The 19,238-nt window shown below is 43.5% G+C and overlaps 2 protein-coding genes across 5 annotated transcripts in view; one reads left to right on the top strand and one right to left on the bottom strand.

Annotated features, from left to right (window-relative positions):
- ZMYM3 (zinc finger MYM-type containing 3) overlaps window positions 1-19,238 on the bottom strand; it is a 72,398-nt gene that overhangs the window by 14,140 nt on the left and 39,020 nt on the right. For all 3 annotated transcript variants that reach the window (XM_019747931.2, XM_019747930.2, XM_074324344.1), the window contains one exon: window positions 6,825-6,939. The gene's annotated coding sequence lies outside the window, so the exon portion shown is untranslated. The remainder of the gene's footprint in view (window positions 1-6,824; window positions 6,940-19,238) is intronic.
- On the top strand, window positions 63-19,046 carry NONO (non-POU domain containing octamer binding). 2 transcript variants are annotated; one of them, XM_074324347.1, is made up of 11 exons: window positions 63-255; window positions 11,141-11,288; window positions 12,281-12,474; window positions 13,735-14,036; window positions 15,008-15,103; window positions 15,288-15,484; window positions 15,826-15,910; window positions 16,271-16,373; window positions 16,934-16,973; window positions 17,211-17,320; window positions 18,038-19,046. In XM_074324347.1, exons 2-11 carry the CDS (start codon window positions 11,150-11,152, stop codon window positions 18,170-18,172), a joined length of 1,401 nt encoding a protein of 466 aa, XP_074180448.1. In that variant the 5' UTR covers window positions 63-255; window positions 11,141-11,149; the 3' UTR covers window positions 18,173-19,046. The 2 variants fall into 2 exon arrangements, with proteins under 2 accessions (XP_074180448.1, XP_019603494.2); XM_019747935.2 differs by lacking the exon at window positions 63-255 and adding an exon at window positions 5,712-5,849.

Genomic DNA, 19,238 nt, shown 5'->3' on the forward strand with positions numbered 1-19,238 from the left:
TGAGTGACAGCGGAGGGTGGGGGGAGTCAGGGACTCAGCCCTCACGTGCCCCTCCTCCCCTTGTCTGAAGCCTCGGGCCCCTCTAACCATTCTGAGAGTCATAGTTGTAGGGTGTCTTAAGCTTGGTCTCTAACCGCCCAGGGCGGGTTAAATGGCTCTGGCTCAGTGACAACGCCAATGCAGTAACCGTTACTACCTGATGACCCCAAAACCAGGTCCTGCAAAGACACCCCCCACTCCCTCAACGGTCTTTGGGTAAGTTCTGGGATCTTCTCCCCAGCTATTCCTGCAGGAGCTCCCTGCGTTATCTCTTAAGTAGTTTTCCTCACCAAGGCCGGTAGCTCTCCCTCTCTCTCTCCCCCCCTTCCCTCCCCGTCTGTCTGTCTGTCTCCCACTCCCTCCCTCCTTCTTTCTGTCCTTGCCCATCTCTTTCCTCCCCCTCCCTCTCTCTCCCTCTCTCTGGCGCGCACTCTCTCTCCCCCGGTCTCTTTTTGTCTCGGTCTCTGTCTCTGCCTCTCCAATGCAAGAGCACGCACGCGCGCGCGCACACGGCCCCCCTCCTGGATGGTCCTTAGCTTGTGGGTGTGGCTGAGGTTTGGGCTAGAGAAGTGGGGTAGGGGGAAGGGGCACTAGCATTAGGCCTACTGGCTTTAAAAAATGTGTGCCAGGACCTATTCTCAGTCCCCGTTATAGTTAGAGCATTTCACAATCCCCGCTCCCCACTTTCCCCCTCCGACCCCTAAGGGCTGGAGAGCATTTAGTATGTGAGGTACTAGAGGAGGCCCAGGCTAGAAAGGAGTCCTGCCACTGACTTAGGAACACACAGGTTTGGTGTACAGTGCCTGCTCTAGCCTGCCTCTTTGCTCTGGGCCTTTCTTCCTTCCCATACGAAGCCTCTCCTAGCCTTACAGTCCTCTGCAGTTTTGTGCTCATTTATGCTCATTATGCTTGTCTCATTCACTTTCCCAGAAACCTTATCCTTCCTGACTCCCCGCATGGCCTTGAGGTTATCTTTGCTCTCTCCTATACACAGAGATAAAACCAAGAGTTTTTCCCTTTGGATTTCCCAGACCCAGCTTTCTCTTTATCTGAGCCAGTATTCTGTGTACCCCCATCTCCCACTTTCTCCTTATTTCTCTGTACCTCCCTCCCTCTGCATTTTCAGTTTGTTTCATCTCAATTGGGACACCTGGTTCTTTTGTATTGTCTGTGCTTCTCAACACATGCTTGGATCCTTGGCCACTCTGATTGTGGAGAATGCCTTGTTTCAAGTTGCGAGGAGACAATCTAAGGGGGGTTAATGGTGTATAATTAACTCAGAGGCAGTGCTGTGGCATACAGGTGTGTGGGTTCTAGAGGCAGATAAACCAGGATTGGAATTTCAACTCTGCCCACTTTTTAGCCAATTGACTTTGGACAAGTCACTGGATCCTAGTTTTCTCACCTTTAAAACAGAGATAAGAAAACAATCTAAATGTCCAATAATAGGGAATTGGTTAAATCAATTCTGGTTATACTCACACAATGGATATAGTCATTAACAACCACTTAAAAAATACAAGCAAAAGAAAGATGCAGAGCACAGATTTTTAGGGTGGTGAAAATATTCTGTATGCTACTATAATGGTGGCTACATTATACATTTATCGAAACTCATAGAATGTACACCACCAAAGTGAACTCTTATGTAACCAATGGGCTTTGAACAATGTAGCAATGTAGGTTCCTCAATTATAACAGTATCACTCTGTGAAGGATGTTGATAGTCAAGGTTGTGCACCTTGGGGGGATGGGCAGCATGTGGGAACTGTACTTTCAGCTCATTTTTGCTATAAACATAAAACTGCTTTTAATATAAAGTCTATTAAAAAAATTAATGACACACAAAAATGCTCCGGACATAATGTTACATTTTTACAAAGGAGTTAAAACATGATATTAATTTTGTAAAGGAATCCTATATGCGTGTACACATAGAAAAAGACTGGGCAGAAATAATGGCGATAATACCTGAAAGGGATGCTATTAAGATTGTGATGTACACCTGTCTGATATATAGCAGATGTTTAATACCGTGGGGGGTGCCAAAAGAATGTAAACAAGTGGACACTTTGGTCAACGTTACTCAAGCAGTAGTTCACCATAATCAGAAGTGTCTGAACGCTAATGGTAACCACGTTGAGCACCTCTTGTCATTGCAGATGTCAAACATGACTTGTATTCATCTTTTGTTATCAATATATATTGAGTATTATACTTTTAATAGTTTTTTCCTTTCTTAAAATGTGTATACATTTTTTGGCACCCTCTGTAGATACTGGTCACTATTATTATAAGAGAAATATATATGACTTCATGCAGGGTCTGGGACTTCACACCCTGGAGGCTTCATATTCTCTTTTTTTTTAAAGGGACAGCTCCACATGATTTTATTTATTTATTTATTTATTTATTTATTTATTTATTTAATTTTTAAGGAGGGCACAGCTCACAGTGGCCCATGCAGGGATTGAACCGACAACCTTGGTGTTATTAGCACTGCGCTCTAACAAACTGAGCTAACTGGCTACCCCGATATTCTTAAAATAAATAATATTTTTGGCTTTGACTGAGCCAAGAGTGCCTACAGTTAATAGGTTTGAGTATGTATCAGCCACAGATGAAAGGCTCTAACGTAGAATGGGCTGATGGGGATGGTGATGTGGGGTAAGAGTGTGGCCTGCAATTCGACACTGTCATTTTCAGCCTTGATTGTTATTTACCACACAGTACTCAGTCCTACTGTTACTTGCTAGTTACCGCATAGTACCCTGATTCTTACTTGTTATTCACCACTTTATAAAGCACTCCTTTAAGTGCTGTAAGCACTATATAACAGGTAAAAACTCAGTCCCTGTCCTCATGAGAGCCCTTTCATTTTAGTGATACATATATATTTTTTCTGATTACAAAAATGTAAATGTTCACTGTAAAAATTCTGGAAAGCACAGGAAGTCTGAAGAAGAAAGCAATAATCACTTATATCCTACCTACTGTACTTGGAGATAACCACTGCTCTTTTTGATGTATATATTTCCAGTCCTTTTTTTTCTCTTTTTTTTGCATACATACTTTTTACAAAATTGGAATCATCTTGTACAATATGTTCTACAACATAACTGTACTGGTTGTATATCATTCCATCATTTGGATGTACCATGCTTTAACTAATTACTGCCGGATGGCAAACCTTTATTTTTTCACAACAGGCAAGGCTATATATAACTTGGTCAAACAAATGGAGGTACTATTTGGCAGTTATTGATTAGACGGAGGTTCACTCTTTAAAACTAACTCAGGAAACACGTGGATTCTTATTTAATGTTTTATACCATTCTAAAGTACCCTGGAAGGAAGAAAACGAACTCTGCATTTAGGGGGACACTGGGAAAATGCTAGCCTGTGAGCTCAACAGGAGAGACCAGTTCTACTCATCTCTATCTCCGGCATCTAGCACAGTTCGTGATAGATACTTGATGTTTATTGCATGAAATGATGGATGAATGAATAAAGGAGAAATACGCCAAAATGTTAATTTAACAGTTATTTCTGCATAGTGGGGTTATGTGTATTTTCAAATTTTTCCCTCAATAAGTATATATTACTTTTATAATCAGAAAAGACAACATAAGTTATCTTTGAAAAACCCTTCAGTGTCTCTCTGTCACCTACCATGTACAAACTTCTAAGCATGGCACAGGCCCTTAATTATTGGGCCTATGCCTATCTCTCTAGCCTAATTTCCTATCACTCAGCCTTCCCACTTCTCTTCAACCACGACAGATTACCTAAATAAAACACAGGTCATTCTGCCTCGGACCATTTGCACACTGGTCTCTGACTTCAACCTCTTGGTTAAGACCCAATTCAAAGGTACTCTTTCCTGTGAAGCCATTCCTGATCCACTCAACCAGAGCCCTGCTTCCTTTGAGTTTACACTTTACCTCAAATACGCTACTTTTATTTTGTCTCCAGTACTGCAACCGTTTATTTACATTAACATTTCTCTGCTTACCAAGTGGGTTATGACTGCCTTGAGGAGATACACAAATGTACACTTTCTCTTTTAATTTGCTCCTTTAGTTTTCTATGTAGACAGCTGTTATGATTAACAAAGTATACATTCAATAAAATGTTACTGAATCCATAGTAGCCTTTTTGTAATTTTCCCCCTCAACAGATACTAAGAACCATCATGTGGGAGTCTATAAAATACTTGATATTAAAAAGTCGTTATAGATATTTATCCATTTATGTGTAAAAAAGTATAAACATTTGTTTGACCAGGACAGTACACAGAAAATAGAAATGCAAGAAAATGGTCACAATAGCAACCATCGGAATGAGTAGAGGGAGAGACTTTTCTCCTTATATTGTTGAGTATTGCGTGTTTTCATGAGCAGGAAAAAAACACACCTGTTTTAGAACAGAGGTAAAATTTCTTTTTTTCACGATAGAGGTGTTATTTATTCTCAAAAAAGCTTGGGAACTACTGGTTTAGATGTCCAACATGGTAGTCACCAGCTACATGTGGCTATTTAAATTTTCGCTAATTAAGATGAAATAGAATTAATTCAGTTCCTCAGTTGCGCTAGTCATACTTCAAACCCTCAATGATCACATATGGCCAGTAGCTACTGTGTTGAACATGCCAGATGCAGAACATTCCTATCATCGCAGAAGGTGCTATTGGGTAGTGCAGGTCTAGTTCCCTGTGTCCCCACATAAGGTGGAGCCAGTTGGGACACCCTGAAATCCCAAATTTGAATTAATTAGTGGGAATTAACTACAAAGACCTATCAGTTGAGCCTTGTAGCCCTTGATTAACCACAGGACCAGTTAGGCACTATCGAAAACTGAAGGTGATTACCTGATTGGTGTCCTCCAGAATATAGAAAATCAGTCTGATTTGGAGGCCTACAATGTACCCATGGCAATGATGACACCTGTTGAATCTCTGTAAATCATAGGAACAATAGTGGTGTTTGCACTGCTGGGTTCCCTGGTTACCATGGAAATGAGGGTGCTGGCTACAATTCTTTCTATAATCATAACCACAACCATAACCATAAGCACAGTGGTAACGATTTCAGTTGGGCTTCACGAGCAGAGCTGGCAGCAGGAAAAGCAACTAGAAATGTGATTAAGCATGGAGTGTCAGAGTGCAAGCCCTAATGAGGAAGTGTGAAAAAAAGAAACATGGCGGGGCATTTTTTTCAGTAGGAAAAGGCTAGATCTACTTCACTGAATACAATGACATTGTTACTCTTGCTTCTTGCACAGGCGCAGTGCACGAATCCTCAGAGCACGCCTACGTGCTCTCTCTCTCTCTCTCCCTCTCCCTCCCCGTCTCTCGCTCTCTTTTTCCCTTTTCCTCTCTTTTCCTTTTCCCTCTCCTTTCCCCCTCCCATCACTTGAGCTTTCAGTCTTCCCGTTAGTCCGTTCGCGTCTCTCCCTCTGAGCCTCCATCCCCCCCTCTCCTCCTCCCCTTTCGGTCTAGAGCCGACAGCTAGTAGCGCGTGCGCATTAGGTACAAAGCCTCGCTCTTTGTCCCCATCTGTCTTTCACACGAACTCAGGCTTTCGCACTCGGTAGCCAATAGGGCCGTAGAAATGGCGGAAAACAGACTCCGCCTTTGGAGAGAACCTTGATTAGCAGGTCAGGTAACCAATCGAGAATGGCACTTTGTACCCCTGGGGAGGCACCGAGCTCCGTCGTCTCGTTTCCGGCCATCGCGCGCTCTTTTCTTGGGACGGTAGAGGCCGTGTGGCGTCGCCGTTACTCCGAGGAGAGAGAACAGTCGGTAGAGGGTGAGTTTGGGGACGACTTTGGTTGTCGTCTGAGAGGGGAGTAGGCTTTCTGGCGACCATCGGCGAAGGAAGAGGCTAGAGCGAGGCTAGCTTTGGAGGGAGGCTGGTCGTTCGTCCCGAGGCCTCCCGAGGCCTTGTCCCCGCTGCCCCCGGCCTCAGCCCACCCGCGGGGGCCCCGCGCTCTCGGCTGGCCTCCCGCGGGAACCGGCCTCCCGCTTCCTCTCCTGCCGCGTCTCTTTGTGCGACCTGGCCTTGCATCTTAGTCTTGTCTGGAAGCGTCCGGCCCCGGAGCCGCGCTGGGCCTGAGGGTGTGGGGTCCATCGTCCCGGAGCCCTGGAGCTGCTTTGTCGGGCCTCCTGCCCTCGGCCTGACGAGGCCGCGAGTTCCAAATGTGAAACGGCGACATTTCTTTGTCAGAACTCTTAGCTGGGAAGTTCCTGTGCTCCTCCAGACCCCGCCACTTCACTCGTCAGCTTCCTGTGTGCCCCTTTTTTAGTCTTTTTGCCTAGTTCCTCGCCCCATGTGTAGCATCACTTCTAAAAATGAAACTTCATTGGATGGATTTTCTACCGAGTGTTTTCAAACACTTGGAGAATCGATTGTCGTAAGGTGACACCTTTCTTTGTGTTCTTAACAGAAGTCAGGGTAGAGAAGGCTGGAAGGCACTTGGTATCTTCGATCAGGGTGTAGGTGTAGGGGGTAGGGTAGCCAGATCAAATCCAGGACACCCCATGAAATTTGAATTTCACATAGCGATTTTTTAAAAAAGTATACGTTGCATGGCATTTACACCAAAAAAAGATTTTTGGGGGGTTCGGAAACTTAATTTTACTATGTTGGGCATTATTTGCTAAATCTGGCAACTCCAGTGGGGAGGGGGGGCACTGGCTAGATTTGTACTGTATCTTGGTCCAACTTCCTTGTTATTAAATAAAAGGTCCTAAGAAAGTCTTAGAAAATAGAAAAGGACCTTACCGTGTCAGTGCACTCTACAGCTTTCAGGGTCGTTCAGATTCAGGCGGCCATCTCAGTCCGGGAGATTCGTACCAGATTTCCCCCACAGTTTCCACTTAAAAATTTGATCCTTATCCTGAAAAATAAAGGGACATTTGTTTATATTTCAGATATGGGTGACATACTAGTCTGTCCTGTACGTAAACATTTCTGCAGCTATCTCATGCCCAATAGCCCAGTCTTTCTAAACCAGCAATACATCCTTTCTCTCGAGCAAGCCCATCATCAGAGTTAGTCTTTAGGACAGAAATTCTTCTGCTGATCTTTGTGCTTTGTTCTCAGAGGCCCCATGGTTATGGGGCAGTGAATTTATTACTCAGATTTCTGCACATATTTCCAAATTATACTGGTGGTTATCAGAAGTGGTGATGGGGACAGTACTTGCTGAGTACATACTGAGTACTCTGGGCACTTTGGGGGTGGTTTATACAAGATTACTCAGTCTTCACCATTGAACACCTGCTTGGGAAAGAACAAAGTGAAGGGAAAGATGATAAAGATAAGCATTATGGAGACATTTATTTAAAAACACAAAGGTGGGGAATTCAGTTATAAAAAAAATGGTTTTTGCTAGAATCCAGAAGAATGGAGAAGAATGTAATTGATGACATTCGTCTAACTGCAGCACCCACCACGTGCAGAAACAAGGGTAGTGGCTGCCAGCAGGAACAAGTGTCTGCTATGGACATGGTCTCCTTTAGTCCTTAAGATAACCAGCCCTGTGAGGTACATATTGTTATCCCCATCTTAGGTGAGGAAACAGGCTCAGGAGTTAGGTGACGTAGCTAGTAAGTTCGTTGGATTCTATAAACTCTGAAACTGAGCTGAGTTTGATTAGAAAGCTTGTTAGTATAGTGATAAGTATGAGATTCTCTACTCCGTGCTCCATCCCATTTGTGACCTTGGATGGGCATCGTTTTTCTATCCAGAAGAATGTGAGTACTAAATGAGATAATGCAGACTTAGCACAGTGCCTGGCATATAATGGCCCATAAATCTCTTGTATTATCACCTTAACTACCAGGCTATACTTTTGTAAAATCAAATATAACCTCCCTTGAAGTAATCTTAAATTGTTTAGAATATCCCAGCGCTTATTCTCAAGGAGGTAGGTCATTTCTGGCCTTTTTGAAATGGGATGGTGAGGTGTGGTTAAGATGTAAAATAAATACAGTTTTTAATATTTCAGTTTGAATGGATCGCTATAAAGATTTCTATTAACATGTAAATATAAATTGTGGATTCCTGAATGGGAAGTAGGGTACTGAGGCTGGGGCAAAAAAGAGGTTCCTTGAATTCTAGCCAGAGGTAAGAAGACCTAGTTGAAGAAATGGCTGTGAAGATCATTCAAGTTTCTGCTATAGGCCACGTTGGGGTCAGGGTAAGGGAAGTGTTTAATACCTGGGACTCAAACAGGAGAAGATCTGATTCTAATGCCCACCTTACCCCACCCCCAACTGTTGCTGGGGTAGACTTGAAATTTTGTATGTTTTCATTTCCTACTTTTATGTATCTTATTTTAAAATCATGATTTCCTTTTTTTAAGTATCCCATTTGCTTTGAAACTGCTAGCTCTATTCATAGCATTTAAAGTTGTTACAACTTTTTGAGAAAACAATGCTGCACCATGTGGCAAGAGTCACAAAGATAGATTCAGTCATTCTATTTTTATCCTAAGGAAATAAGCAGAAAGCTATAAGCAAGAAGATACTTACTGCAGCATTGTACTAGGAAAACATTGAATGTGTCAAAGTAGGGAGTAGTTCAGTAAATTAGTGTAATCCAGATGGACTTTATGTAGCTGTTAAAAATTATAATTATGTTGACACCATATAAATGAGGAAAAGCTGAATTGTACAATGGTACATTATGATTACAATCATTGAACTGGTAATGTATCTTTTGGAAGGTAAAGCAGCAAAAATGGAAATTGTGGGAGGAATGTTTACTCAGGGCTGTGCCCCAAGATTTAGCTATGATAATTATTTATAATGGTGACAAATGAGAAACCCAGGTGTCCAATACAACAGGGCCTTGGTTGACAGCTGAATACTGTGTCCATTAACAATTAATGTAGAAGATTTAATGACATGAAAGCTGTTCGTCATGTGTCATAAAGTAGAAAAGGCAGGTTACAAAACAGTTTTTATAATATCCCATTTAGAGTACCTACAAATACATGAATCAGTGATTAGGAGAGTATACCAAAATGTTAACAGTAATTAGTTTTAAGTGGTGGGTTTTTGGATGTTTATTTTTGTTTCTATTTCTAGGAATTTTATAATAAAGATGTATTTTGTAATAGGTGCCTTATTAATGAGAAACAAAATTGATGAAGTGACATAAATGAGAAAATTCAAGTGTGGGTTTAAATGTCACCTTTCCCAGTGAGGCTTGGCTCAGCTCTATTTAAAATTGCTATCTTCCCACCTTCCACTCCCTATCCCCTTCTCCCCCCCCCCAGTCCTTTTTTTGTTTTCTTGTAACACTCAACCTCTTAAGTCTAAGTAACTGTTTTTATGTATATTGTTTTATCTCACTAGGTGGTAAGTTCCCGTAAAGGCAACAATGTTTGCTTTGTTCATTGATGCATCCTAAGCACCTAGAATAGCGTAATAGTAGGCATTCAGTGAGTATTTGTTGAATGAATTAGAACAAAACAAAAAAATTGTCAGTAACCTACAAGCAGGACAATCTTCATTTTTCCTACCTCTTGTTCCTTGTCTACCTTCATGCATTTAAAAACCCTTTCCCTCTTAGCACCTTTCATGTTTTTAGTCTTCGTAATTTATTAGTTTCAGATGTACAAAGAAACATAATAGTTAGACATTTACACCCCTCAATAACCCCTTTCCCCCAACCTACTACCCCTCTAGTCTTCATAATTTTTAACACTATATAGATGCACCATAATGTAAAAATCGTGCCCCTCGTACTGGGTGCGTAAGTCATTTTTATTGTTACCATAAAGGCCACTGCAGTGAATATTTCATGGATATGATTTTTAAATGTTAAAGTTAAATTCTTAGGCTAAATTTCTAGGAATGGGATTCCTGAGTTAAAGAATATGAACATCTTGATAGCTTGTTACCTATTGTCTTATGAAACAATTTTTGGGTATAGTATATTTCATAATTGCGTAGTCGTTTCCAGTTTTGGTGGGATATGATATAAAATATATTAGTGAAGTTTTTATACACATAAAAGTATTCTCATCTGCCCATCATCCCAAATAAGTTACACCAAGCTTTTGTCAGATTGTATTCATCTAAGGAATGTAATTCGCTCTATCTTAAAGGATACATAGACTGTTAAGAATACAGTATTCATGAAAAGGTCCTTTTGACTAGAGGGGTTTGTGTTTAGGGGAATGGATTTAGAATCGACTCTGCCCTTTTATTTCATTTACTGAAGAACTGTCCTGGGATGAGGAAGGCTATCCTCAGTTTGTTAATCTGATCAGTTAGAAAATTTGCAGGTTAAAACCATCAACTTGAGTTTACTCTGGATTGTACCAGGAATTTTCATTTTGTTTTAATCTTACGTTGATTTTTAAATGACAGAATTTAACATTTTAATGTTTGTATAGTCATCTTTTTGCATTTGCTGCTGTTACCACTTTGGTAGTCATTTATCTTTCCATTGTGATCAGTAGCAGTATTCACTGAGTGCTTACTATATATGTGCCAGTACTGAACTAGTGTTTTCACATATTTATTAATCCTCATAGCCACCTTGAGAGGTAGGTATTTTTTATTATCCCCTTTACAACAGCTTGAAAAACTGATGCAGAAGTAATTTACTGAGTGGTACATAACTAGTAAGAATTAGGACCATGTACCTACAAACCTAAGTATGAAGAGCTCCACAGCCCCTACTTTTTCTGTTCATTCCACAGTGTCTACTGTAGGCCAGGACTGTGGAGGCTGCCAGAGAAGAACAAGGCTTAGTAGTTCAAAATGTGCCTTCTTACGATGGGGCCAAGTTTTAGGGGGTAGCTTCTTTTGGGAAAGTAACTTCGTATTAATGTTTAAAATTATTGAACTGGAGGATTCCTTAAGTCGAGTGCAGGCTCTTCTCGTCTGGTGCTTGTCTAGTTTCTATGTGCAACATGAGCGCTAATGCCAGGTCGTTCTGAGATTTTGGAATTGTACTCCTTTGCCATACTTGTTCAAAATAACCAATTGTTTGGATCTGGCAAAAGACAGGATGCCACAGGTGATTCATGGCATAGAAATCATCAGGAAGGTGACTGACAGCCCGTGTTTTTTTTGTAGGGTGCAGCAATGCAGAGTAACAAAACCTTTAACTTGGAGAAGCAAAACCATGCTCCAAGGAAGCACCATCAGCATCACCACCAGCAGCACCAGCAGCAGCCACCGCCGCCACCAATACCTGCAAATGGGCAGCAAGCCAGCAGCCAAAGTGAGTGTGCGCTAGGGGAACGGGCAGAGCAACGTTTCCCTCTTGGGAATGCTTTCCTGCTTTTCAGATCAGGCTTTTGGGACTACAAAGGAATAGGTCTTTGTTCTTCTTTTCCCTAGTACCTCTTACTACTTAGGATAGAAAAAGGTTGATTCTCTGAAACCAAGGGGCGGACATGTTGTGGGAGCGCAGTTGACTACAGACAGGTTGTTTTGCTATGTTGGCACATTCTCCTGCTCAACAGATGTCTGCATGTTTTATCTCTGAGCTTGGTTTCTTAGAGGTAATCATCAGGTGACTGGTAGTCAGGAAAAATAAAGAACAAGTCTTTCAGACTTGATGGAGTAGCAGTCTGGTACTGATTATTGTCATTTTAGCCTGCGGCCTGTGCCAGCCCATGTTTAAGCGGAGTGAAAAGTCTTTAAAGGCAGGTTCCCATTCATTCAACAAACTTCGAATACCTATTGTGTACCTCTTAAGACTAGAACCTACCTCAACCCTCTTTATTTCCAGAGATTTCTACAAAGAATACTCTTTCCTAAGGCATTTCTTTTCATTCCATTACCCCAAGCCTGGAAGAATGGGAACTGTTAAGGTAATGAAGATTGGTGAGATTGGGAAAATGGCACAATTATGTTTCACATTTAAAAAAAAAATCCGATCCCTTCTCACAGAGTTCCTTGACTTGCTTAATTTTTTTCTTTGGCCAATAGTTCCTGTATTGTCTTTCTGTCTCTGACTCAGGCCAGGTTGGCTCGTGGCCCATGTAGAGCCGTGGAGAAGTGCCCCCAGATCTCGGCATAGTGCTTTCACATTCTAGGGTGCAATTGAACCATAAGTGGTTAGTGGATAGAGTGCACCGGGATGTGTGCATGGTTGGTGTGTGTCTTCCCTACAATTAGGCTTCCTAATCTAGCAGTGGTTGTAGCTCTTTGAGAATGGCTGTAAATCTCTTTCCCCAATCTACTGAATGACTCTGTGTCTTCTCTCAGATGAAGGCTTGACTATTGACCTGAAGAATTTTAGGAAACCAGGAGAGAAGACCTTCACCCAACGGAGCCGGCTCTTTGTGGGCAATCTTCCCCCTGACATCACTGAGGAGGAAATGAGGAAACTGTTTGAGAAATATGGGAAGGCAGGCGAAGTCTTCATTCATAAGGATAAGGGCTTTGGCTTTATCCGACTGGTAAGCAGCTGTAGGCGGGGAAGCTGGGGAATGATGGGTGGGGAAAATTAGGCAGTAAATAATTTTGATGGTCCGTTTGTTAAAAGCTTGTAGTTGTAGTTGGTGGAACAGGACAAAAAAAATGCAAGTTTTATTTTGATTTCTCCTCATAGGTTTTTGTTTTGTTTCAAGGACAACATAGGTGTTTTTTTTGTTGTTGTTGGTTTTTTTTTGTTTGTTTGTTTTTGTTTTGCCTAAGATACTAGGGCTAAAGTATTCCCTTTAGAACTGTGTTGTTTTAATTGGGAAATTTCAAACATAGAAGCAGACAGAATAGTATAACGAACCTGCACATACTGCCCAGCTTCAGTGATTATCAACTCATAGTTAATCCTGTTTTATCGATACTCTTCCTCTATTTACTGGCATCCATAGATATTTTAGTATGTTAGATTTTTGTCAGAAAAAAATGAAAAAAGGGTTTTATTTTAGTAATGGTCAAAGTTTATAATGTAATTTATTTCCAGAGCCCTTCCTTCCACATAAGTATTGTCTCACTTAAGACTCTTTAAAACCATGAGGGGACAGTTTTATTTGTATCTGTTTTTTAACTTAATTGTGCTAAAATGCACGTGACATAGCATTTATCATCTTAACCATTTTTAAGTGTAGATGTTTTTTAATCTGATTTGATTTAGGAAACGTATTCTAGCGTATGGAGGAAAACTTTCTAGGCATTGTCTATCTCCATAAATGAGGAACAAGATGTGGTGGTCAGAAGTAGTTTCCATTCCAGATCTACTGCCACTCACTCGAGATTGCATAGGCAAGTCACTTTCTCTGGGGCTCAGATTCCTGTCTAGTAATATGAATGGAGTCCCATCAAGGTCTGTGGTTCTAAAGAGACCTCTTAGAGGGCATAAGTGACTCTGGTTAAACATGTATGTAGCTAGCCAAAATTAAAATACTCTGCCTACTGCATTGTAAGGGTAGCTTTTAGGCCGGTCATTGTTGTCCAGATGATCTGTTAACCACTTGGGATAACGATCTATGATACTGATGACCGTGGGAGTCGTATTAATTTTGAGTATTTCCAGCTGGTTAATTGCAAGGTCACTAGAGCAACTGGGCTAACCAGAGAGTTATCTGAAATACATAATTCCATTCTTCCAGGTCTATCCATGTTTCTTTGTATGCTTCTTGGCAATGTTACTTTAGACTCGATGGCTGTGCAAGTTGGTCTGTCAAACTGAGCTAATTCTGACTTTCCTCTGCTTGTAGGAAACACGAACTCTAGCAGAGATTGCCAAAGTGGAGCTGGACAACATGCCACTCCGTGGAAAGCAGCTGCGTGTGCGCTTTGCCTGCCATAGCGCATCCCTTACGGTCCGAAACCTTCCTCAGTATGTGTCCAACGAGCTGCTGGAGGAAGCCTTTTCTGTGTTCGGCCAGGTGGAGAGGGCTGTGGTCATTGTGGACGACCGAGGAAGGCCCTCAGGAAAAGGCATTGTTGAGTTCTCAGGGAAGCCAGCTGCTCGGAAAGCTCTGGACAGATGCAGTGAAGGCTCTTTCCTGCTAACCACGTGAGTGAGGGGTCGTTTTCAGAAATAGAACTTAGATTGCTCCTTCCTGTTGTGGAAGCCTTTAGGAACCACGTTCCTGTGTTCATTTAAGGACTATCGCTACTAATTCAGCTTTCTAGTAGGGTTTTCCGTGCAATCTTCAATTGATGCAAATGGTATAAGGATTGAGAAATCAACCCTTTTCAGTCCTTCAGTAGGTCGTCATTTAATCAGAGTTAAATTGCGCCTTTGAAGTTTCGTAAGTCTGAAAAGATGTTTTGTACATGTAGCATCTTAGCATTTACCTCAAGTTGATGTCTGGAGTCCTGTAGATGCCAGATATTGAGGCTGCACTTAAGTACTATATCTACTCGTTCTGAACTTTTTTAAAAAAAATTTTTTGGGAAATATTGGGGAACAGTGTGTTTTTCCGGATCCCATCAGCTCGAAGTCAAGTTGTCCTTCAGTCTAGTTGTGGAGGGCGCAGCTCAGCTCCAAGTCCAGTCACCGTTTTCAATCTTAGTTGCAGGGGGCGCAGCCCACCATCCCATGCGGGAATTGGACCGGCAGCCTTGTTGTTACGAGCTCACTCTCTAACCAACTGAGCCATCCGGCCGCCCCTCCGGAAGCTCAGCGGCAGCACAGTCTTCAATCTAGTTCTGGAGGGCGCAGCTCACTGGCCCATGTGGGAATCGAACAGGCAACTCTGTTGTTCAGAACTCGCGCCTTAACCAACTGAGCCATCCGGCCGCCCTCGTTTTGAACATTTTTGAAAGGCTGCATTCAGACATCTGAAGCCTGGGCTTGATCCCGAGAGCCCTACATAATGCCATTAAAAGGAGTTGGTTACTTGGGACTGGGCATCAAAACCCCTTTGGAAGGTTGTTTCTTTGACCAGTTCTAACCCCTACCCAGTCCACTCTGTCGGTGGCATGTGTAGAGAGGAAGCCTGGTGTAGTGTGTAAGCAATAACACTGAGCTTCCTTTCCCAGATTTCCTCGCCCTGTGACTGTGGAGCCCATGGACCAGTTAGATGATGAAGAGGGACTCCCAGAGAAGCTGGTTATAAAGAACCAGCAATTTCACAAGTATGTATGCGTTCCTGAAAGGCTCCCTGTTAGGGGTTTGCCTGTTGTTAGGAAAGCGGTGTGGAGAAGAGGCAGGTCTGCTCTGTGCGTTCACTGGTAGCCATCGTCTTGGCCCTCGGGAGGAGTGCAGTGCTCAGTTGGGGGAATCTTGGACAGGTTTAGTAAGCCAGGAACTTGTCTTTAGGGAGCGTGAGCAGCCACCTAGATTCGCACAGCCTGGCTCCTTTGAGTACGAGTATGCCATGCGCTGGAAGGCACTCATTGAGATGGAGAAGCAGCAGCAGGACCAGGTGGACCGCAACATCAAGGAGGCCCGTGAGAAGCTGGAGATGGAGATGGAGGCCGCCCGCCATGAGCACCAGGTCATGTTAATGAGGCAGGGTGAGTAGAGGACTGTGAGCGCAAAACGAGAGGGACACAGTCAGTGTTTCCAGGACAGTCTTTGTGTCGATCAGTAGAGAAAGGCCTAAACCTCTCCTTTTATTCTCTGAAATATTTTGTTGATCTTGGTAGGCAAATGAGCTTGGAGATGTGGCAGAGAATACTGGATTCTGTGGAGAAGGAAATAATAGGTTTGGCTTCATTTTTGGAATCTGGATACCTCGGATGGCCACTCAGGGATTATATATCCCCTTTGTGTTCTGGATCTTTAATTATGGAAAACTATTGGGCCCGTATGAGGAGAATGAAGAGGACTCTCAATTGGTTGGTTCTTTTTCTAGATCTGATGCGGCGTCAAGAAGAACTTCGGAGAATGGAAGAGCTGCACAACCAAGAAGTGCAAAAACGAAAGCAGCTGGAGCTCAGGTACTCTTCCTCGAACCTTCTCTCTCCAACAGCTCTAAGATGTGCTCTCACTCCTGCTTCCTACCTCAAGCTCCGTGGCTGCTCCTCAAGTTCCCCTTTGGATGGGAGATGTTTGAGCTGCGCGCAGTTCTACGCATCACCCAGGGCCACACTAAAGAGAAAGCTGCTGGGTGCCTGTCTCATGAGGCCCCTTTGGGGAAGGAGAACCTTTTTCCCTGAAGGACACATCTAGGTTGCTTTGGGGCCCATTTCCCAGTGACTTCCGTGGCGTACTGTGAGAGATCTCTGTGGCTGAGTCCAGTATTAAACTCTTCAAGTTCTGGAATGCCTCTGCTTAAATACCTTGGTCACTCTCTGTAGGCAGGAGGAGGAGCGCAGGCGCCGTGAGGAAGAGATGCGGCGACAACAGGAAGAAATGATGCGGCGACAGCAGGAAGGATTCAAGGGAGGCTTCCCTGATGCGGTATACCTCCTTTGTGCCCATGACATAGCAGGCCAGGCCTGATAGGACAAAGCCACCATGAATTGCCCACTAGCACTATGAAACAGCAGGGTAGGATCAGTTTTTCCATCCTAAGAAACCGTTAAGAATTCATGGGAAGGAAAGTTAAGGTTGCTGGGGAGCTCTTGTTGCCCCACAGGCAGTGTAGGATGGAGAGCTGGGGCTAGTATATGCTGCTTAGACTCTGACTACAGGATGACATAGACCCGGTCCTGTAGCAGCCTTGACTGGTCCCTGGCTGTCCTCCCACTTGTACAGGTTGGAGCCCTAGAAGACATCAACTACCTTCCCCCTTTCCTTTCACCTCCTGTTCCTAATAGGAGACTCTGACTTGTGTCCTAGTGGTTCTGACCTTGAATCACTGCACAGCTAGCGAGGAGCTGCTGCTGGTCCTCAGCTGTGGCTCAGTGCACTTGGGACGTGCCATCACTCTACCTACGGCCCCTAGTGTGTAGTTCTCAGTGGATTGCAGTAGAATGCAGTGCTGTCTTGGACTGTCTTTAGTGTTTTCTGTTTTTCAGAGAGAGCAGGAGATTCGGATGGGCCAGATGGCTATGGGAGGTAAGGACTCGGGAGGTTAATGGCTCTGATTTCCCTCTTTTGTCTCATGTCTGGTGAACTGTGGAGCTTGTCTTACCTAGTCCAGATTAAGGGACTGACAGTTCTAAGAGCTTCAGGGTTTTTCAGTGTGTGGGGGGAACATAGCTTAGCCCAGAATTCTTGTTGAAGTGTTTCCTTTGGAACAGAGAGAGACTGACAGTCTCTGTCTCCTGTACTGATCACACCTGTCTGCTTTAGGTGCTATGGGCATAAACAACAGAGGCGCCATGCCCCCTGCTCCTGTGCCAACTGGTACCCCAGCTCCTCCAGGACCTGCCACTATGATGCCAGATGGAACCTTGGGACTGGTAATACAGTGCAGGGCCTTACCGTAGCTCTAAATGCTGACAGGAGGATAAAGGACTCTGCCTTCAGTCTCCTGGGCCTGCCACAATTTTGCTACAGACACCAGTCTTTAGGACCACTGTTACCCATGAAATGTAACCTCACAATCTTTAGTTTTGAATCTTGAGCAAACACATTCTCAAAGTATATTGGGGAGTTCAGCAGATGCCTCTGATGGGCCAATCTGATTGATTGTTTAGTTGCTACACTGGGTGAAGAGGCTCTTTTTTGGAGGGAAGGCAATGAAGGCTGGACATTATCATATAAAATAGGTATGAATCCAAAAGGCTATAAAGGCTCATGCAGTCCTGGGCGGGGTCGGGGGGCGGTTCTGGTGTCACAGTGTTCAAACTGGATCAGCTTCAGGTTGTTTGAAGAGTGATGGTCTGCCCTTGTCTATTCCATGTACCTACCTAGTTCAGGAGGAAGGACGTGGCTAGAGAGCTTAGCCATCCTAGGAATTGAGTATGTAATACTGCTTAGCTAGTAAGAGGAAGGATGACGAGTTAAGGGTTGGATGGGTGGGTGGGATATCTGCTCGAGTTCTCAAGAGGCTTAGACCCCCTAGCATCAGGAATCTTGACTAACTGGGTGGGGATGGCCTCTGAGGGAGGGACTACACATGGGTGGGCAGCTTAGGACTTAGTTTCTACTGTAATGTTGCTCTCTTTCTCTTTAAGACCCCACCAACAACTGAACGCTTTGGCCAAGCTGCTGCAATGGAAGGAATTGGAGCAATTGGTGGAACCCCTCCTGCATTCAACCGTGCAGCTCCTGGAGCTGAATTCGCTCCAAACAAACGTCGCCGATACTAATAAAGTTGCAGTGTCTAGTTTCCCAACACCTTTAAAAGATGGACCCTTTTTGGACTAGCCAGAATTCTACCCTGGAAAAGTGTTAGGGATTCCTCCAATAGTTAGGTCTTCCCTGCCTGTACTACTCTAGGGAGTATGCTGAAGGCAGAGGGCAAGGGAGGGGCCGTATTTAACAAGTCAGTTATGTGGTATGTTGATTAACTAATCTAAACTGTGGTGCATTCCTGAAGTCTCGTGATTATTGGGGGGTGGGGGGATCGTGGCAAAATGGATCCAGTTACAGCCCCCATTAATCTGGATCATTCCATTCTTCGTCCATCCTGTTTCTACATGGGTTCTCATTCTTTATAATCCCCCAACCTCAGAGACACTGCCACATCCACCACAAAAAACGCAACATCCCCCAATGACCTTAGTCTCATTCTCCATTCACTCCCAGGGGGGAATTCAGGCAAATGTCCGCAGAGGTCGCAGATAACACATGTACGGTTCTGTTATACCCCATATATTACCCCTCCATGTCCTAAGGAAGACATTTTCTCTTAGAGATTTTCATTTTAGTATATCTTTAAAAAATCTTGTGTTAACTTGCCTCCATCTTTTTCTTGGGTAAGGACAACCCAGGAGTGGCCCTTTTGTGTCTGCTGTTGCTGTTCATAGCTTTTCTTGATAGGCCTAGTACAATCTTGGAACAGGGTTGCTGTATGCAGAAGGTCTGACAGTAGCTCTTAGCCTTGCCTATCTTAGTAGTTATGCTGTGCATTTTTTATCGGTGTACCATGTTTGATTTGTCCCTGATGCCGTTTGGAATTTTTCTGGGAAATGAAGCGGTCATGCAGCATCAACTTATTAAAATACATTTTAAGCCTTTTAATTTTCTGTGCTATTTTTGAAGGGGAAGGGGAGGGCCCTCTGAGGACAACCTTTACAGCCTTTTGTTTAAAGAATCACGGGGAGGCTGGATGCTTACTGTGACTGAAGTGGTTGACAATGGGTGCTATTGGCCGTGCACAGGAGGAAAGCTGCTGCTTTGAAAGAAAAATGGGCTGGAGGGATTGGCGTACCC

Source organism: Rhinolophus sinicus, chromosome X (genome assembly GCF_036562045.2).
Source record: "Rhinolophus sinicus isolate RSC01 chromosome X, ASM3656204v1, whole genome shotgun sequence".
Taxonomy (NCBI): Eukaryota; Metazoa; Chordata; class Mammalia; order Chiroptera; family Rhinolophidae; genus Rhinolophus; species Rhinolophus sinicus.

What these genes read in the sequence shown, in the direction of transcription:
- NONO (XM_074324347.1), top strand. Translation starts at nt 11,150, where the DNA reads ATGCAGAGTAACAAAACCTTTAACTTGGAGAAGCAAAACCATGCTCCA. An exon ending in GGCTCTTTCCTGCTAACCAC is followed by an intron (nt 14,037 to 15,007) that starts GTGAGTGAGGGG and finishes TTCCTTTCCCAG; the next exon opens with ATTTCCTCGCCCTGTGACTG. An exon ending in AAGAACCAGCAATTTCACAA is followed by an intron (nt 15,104 to 15,287) that starts GTATGTATGCGT and finishes ACTTGTCTTTAG; the next exon opens with GGAGCGTGAGCAGCCACCTA.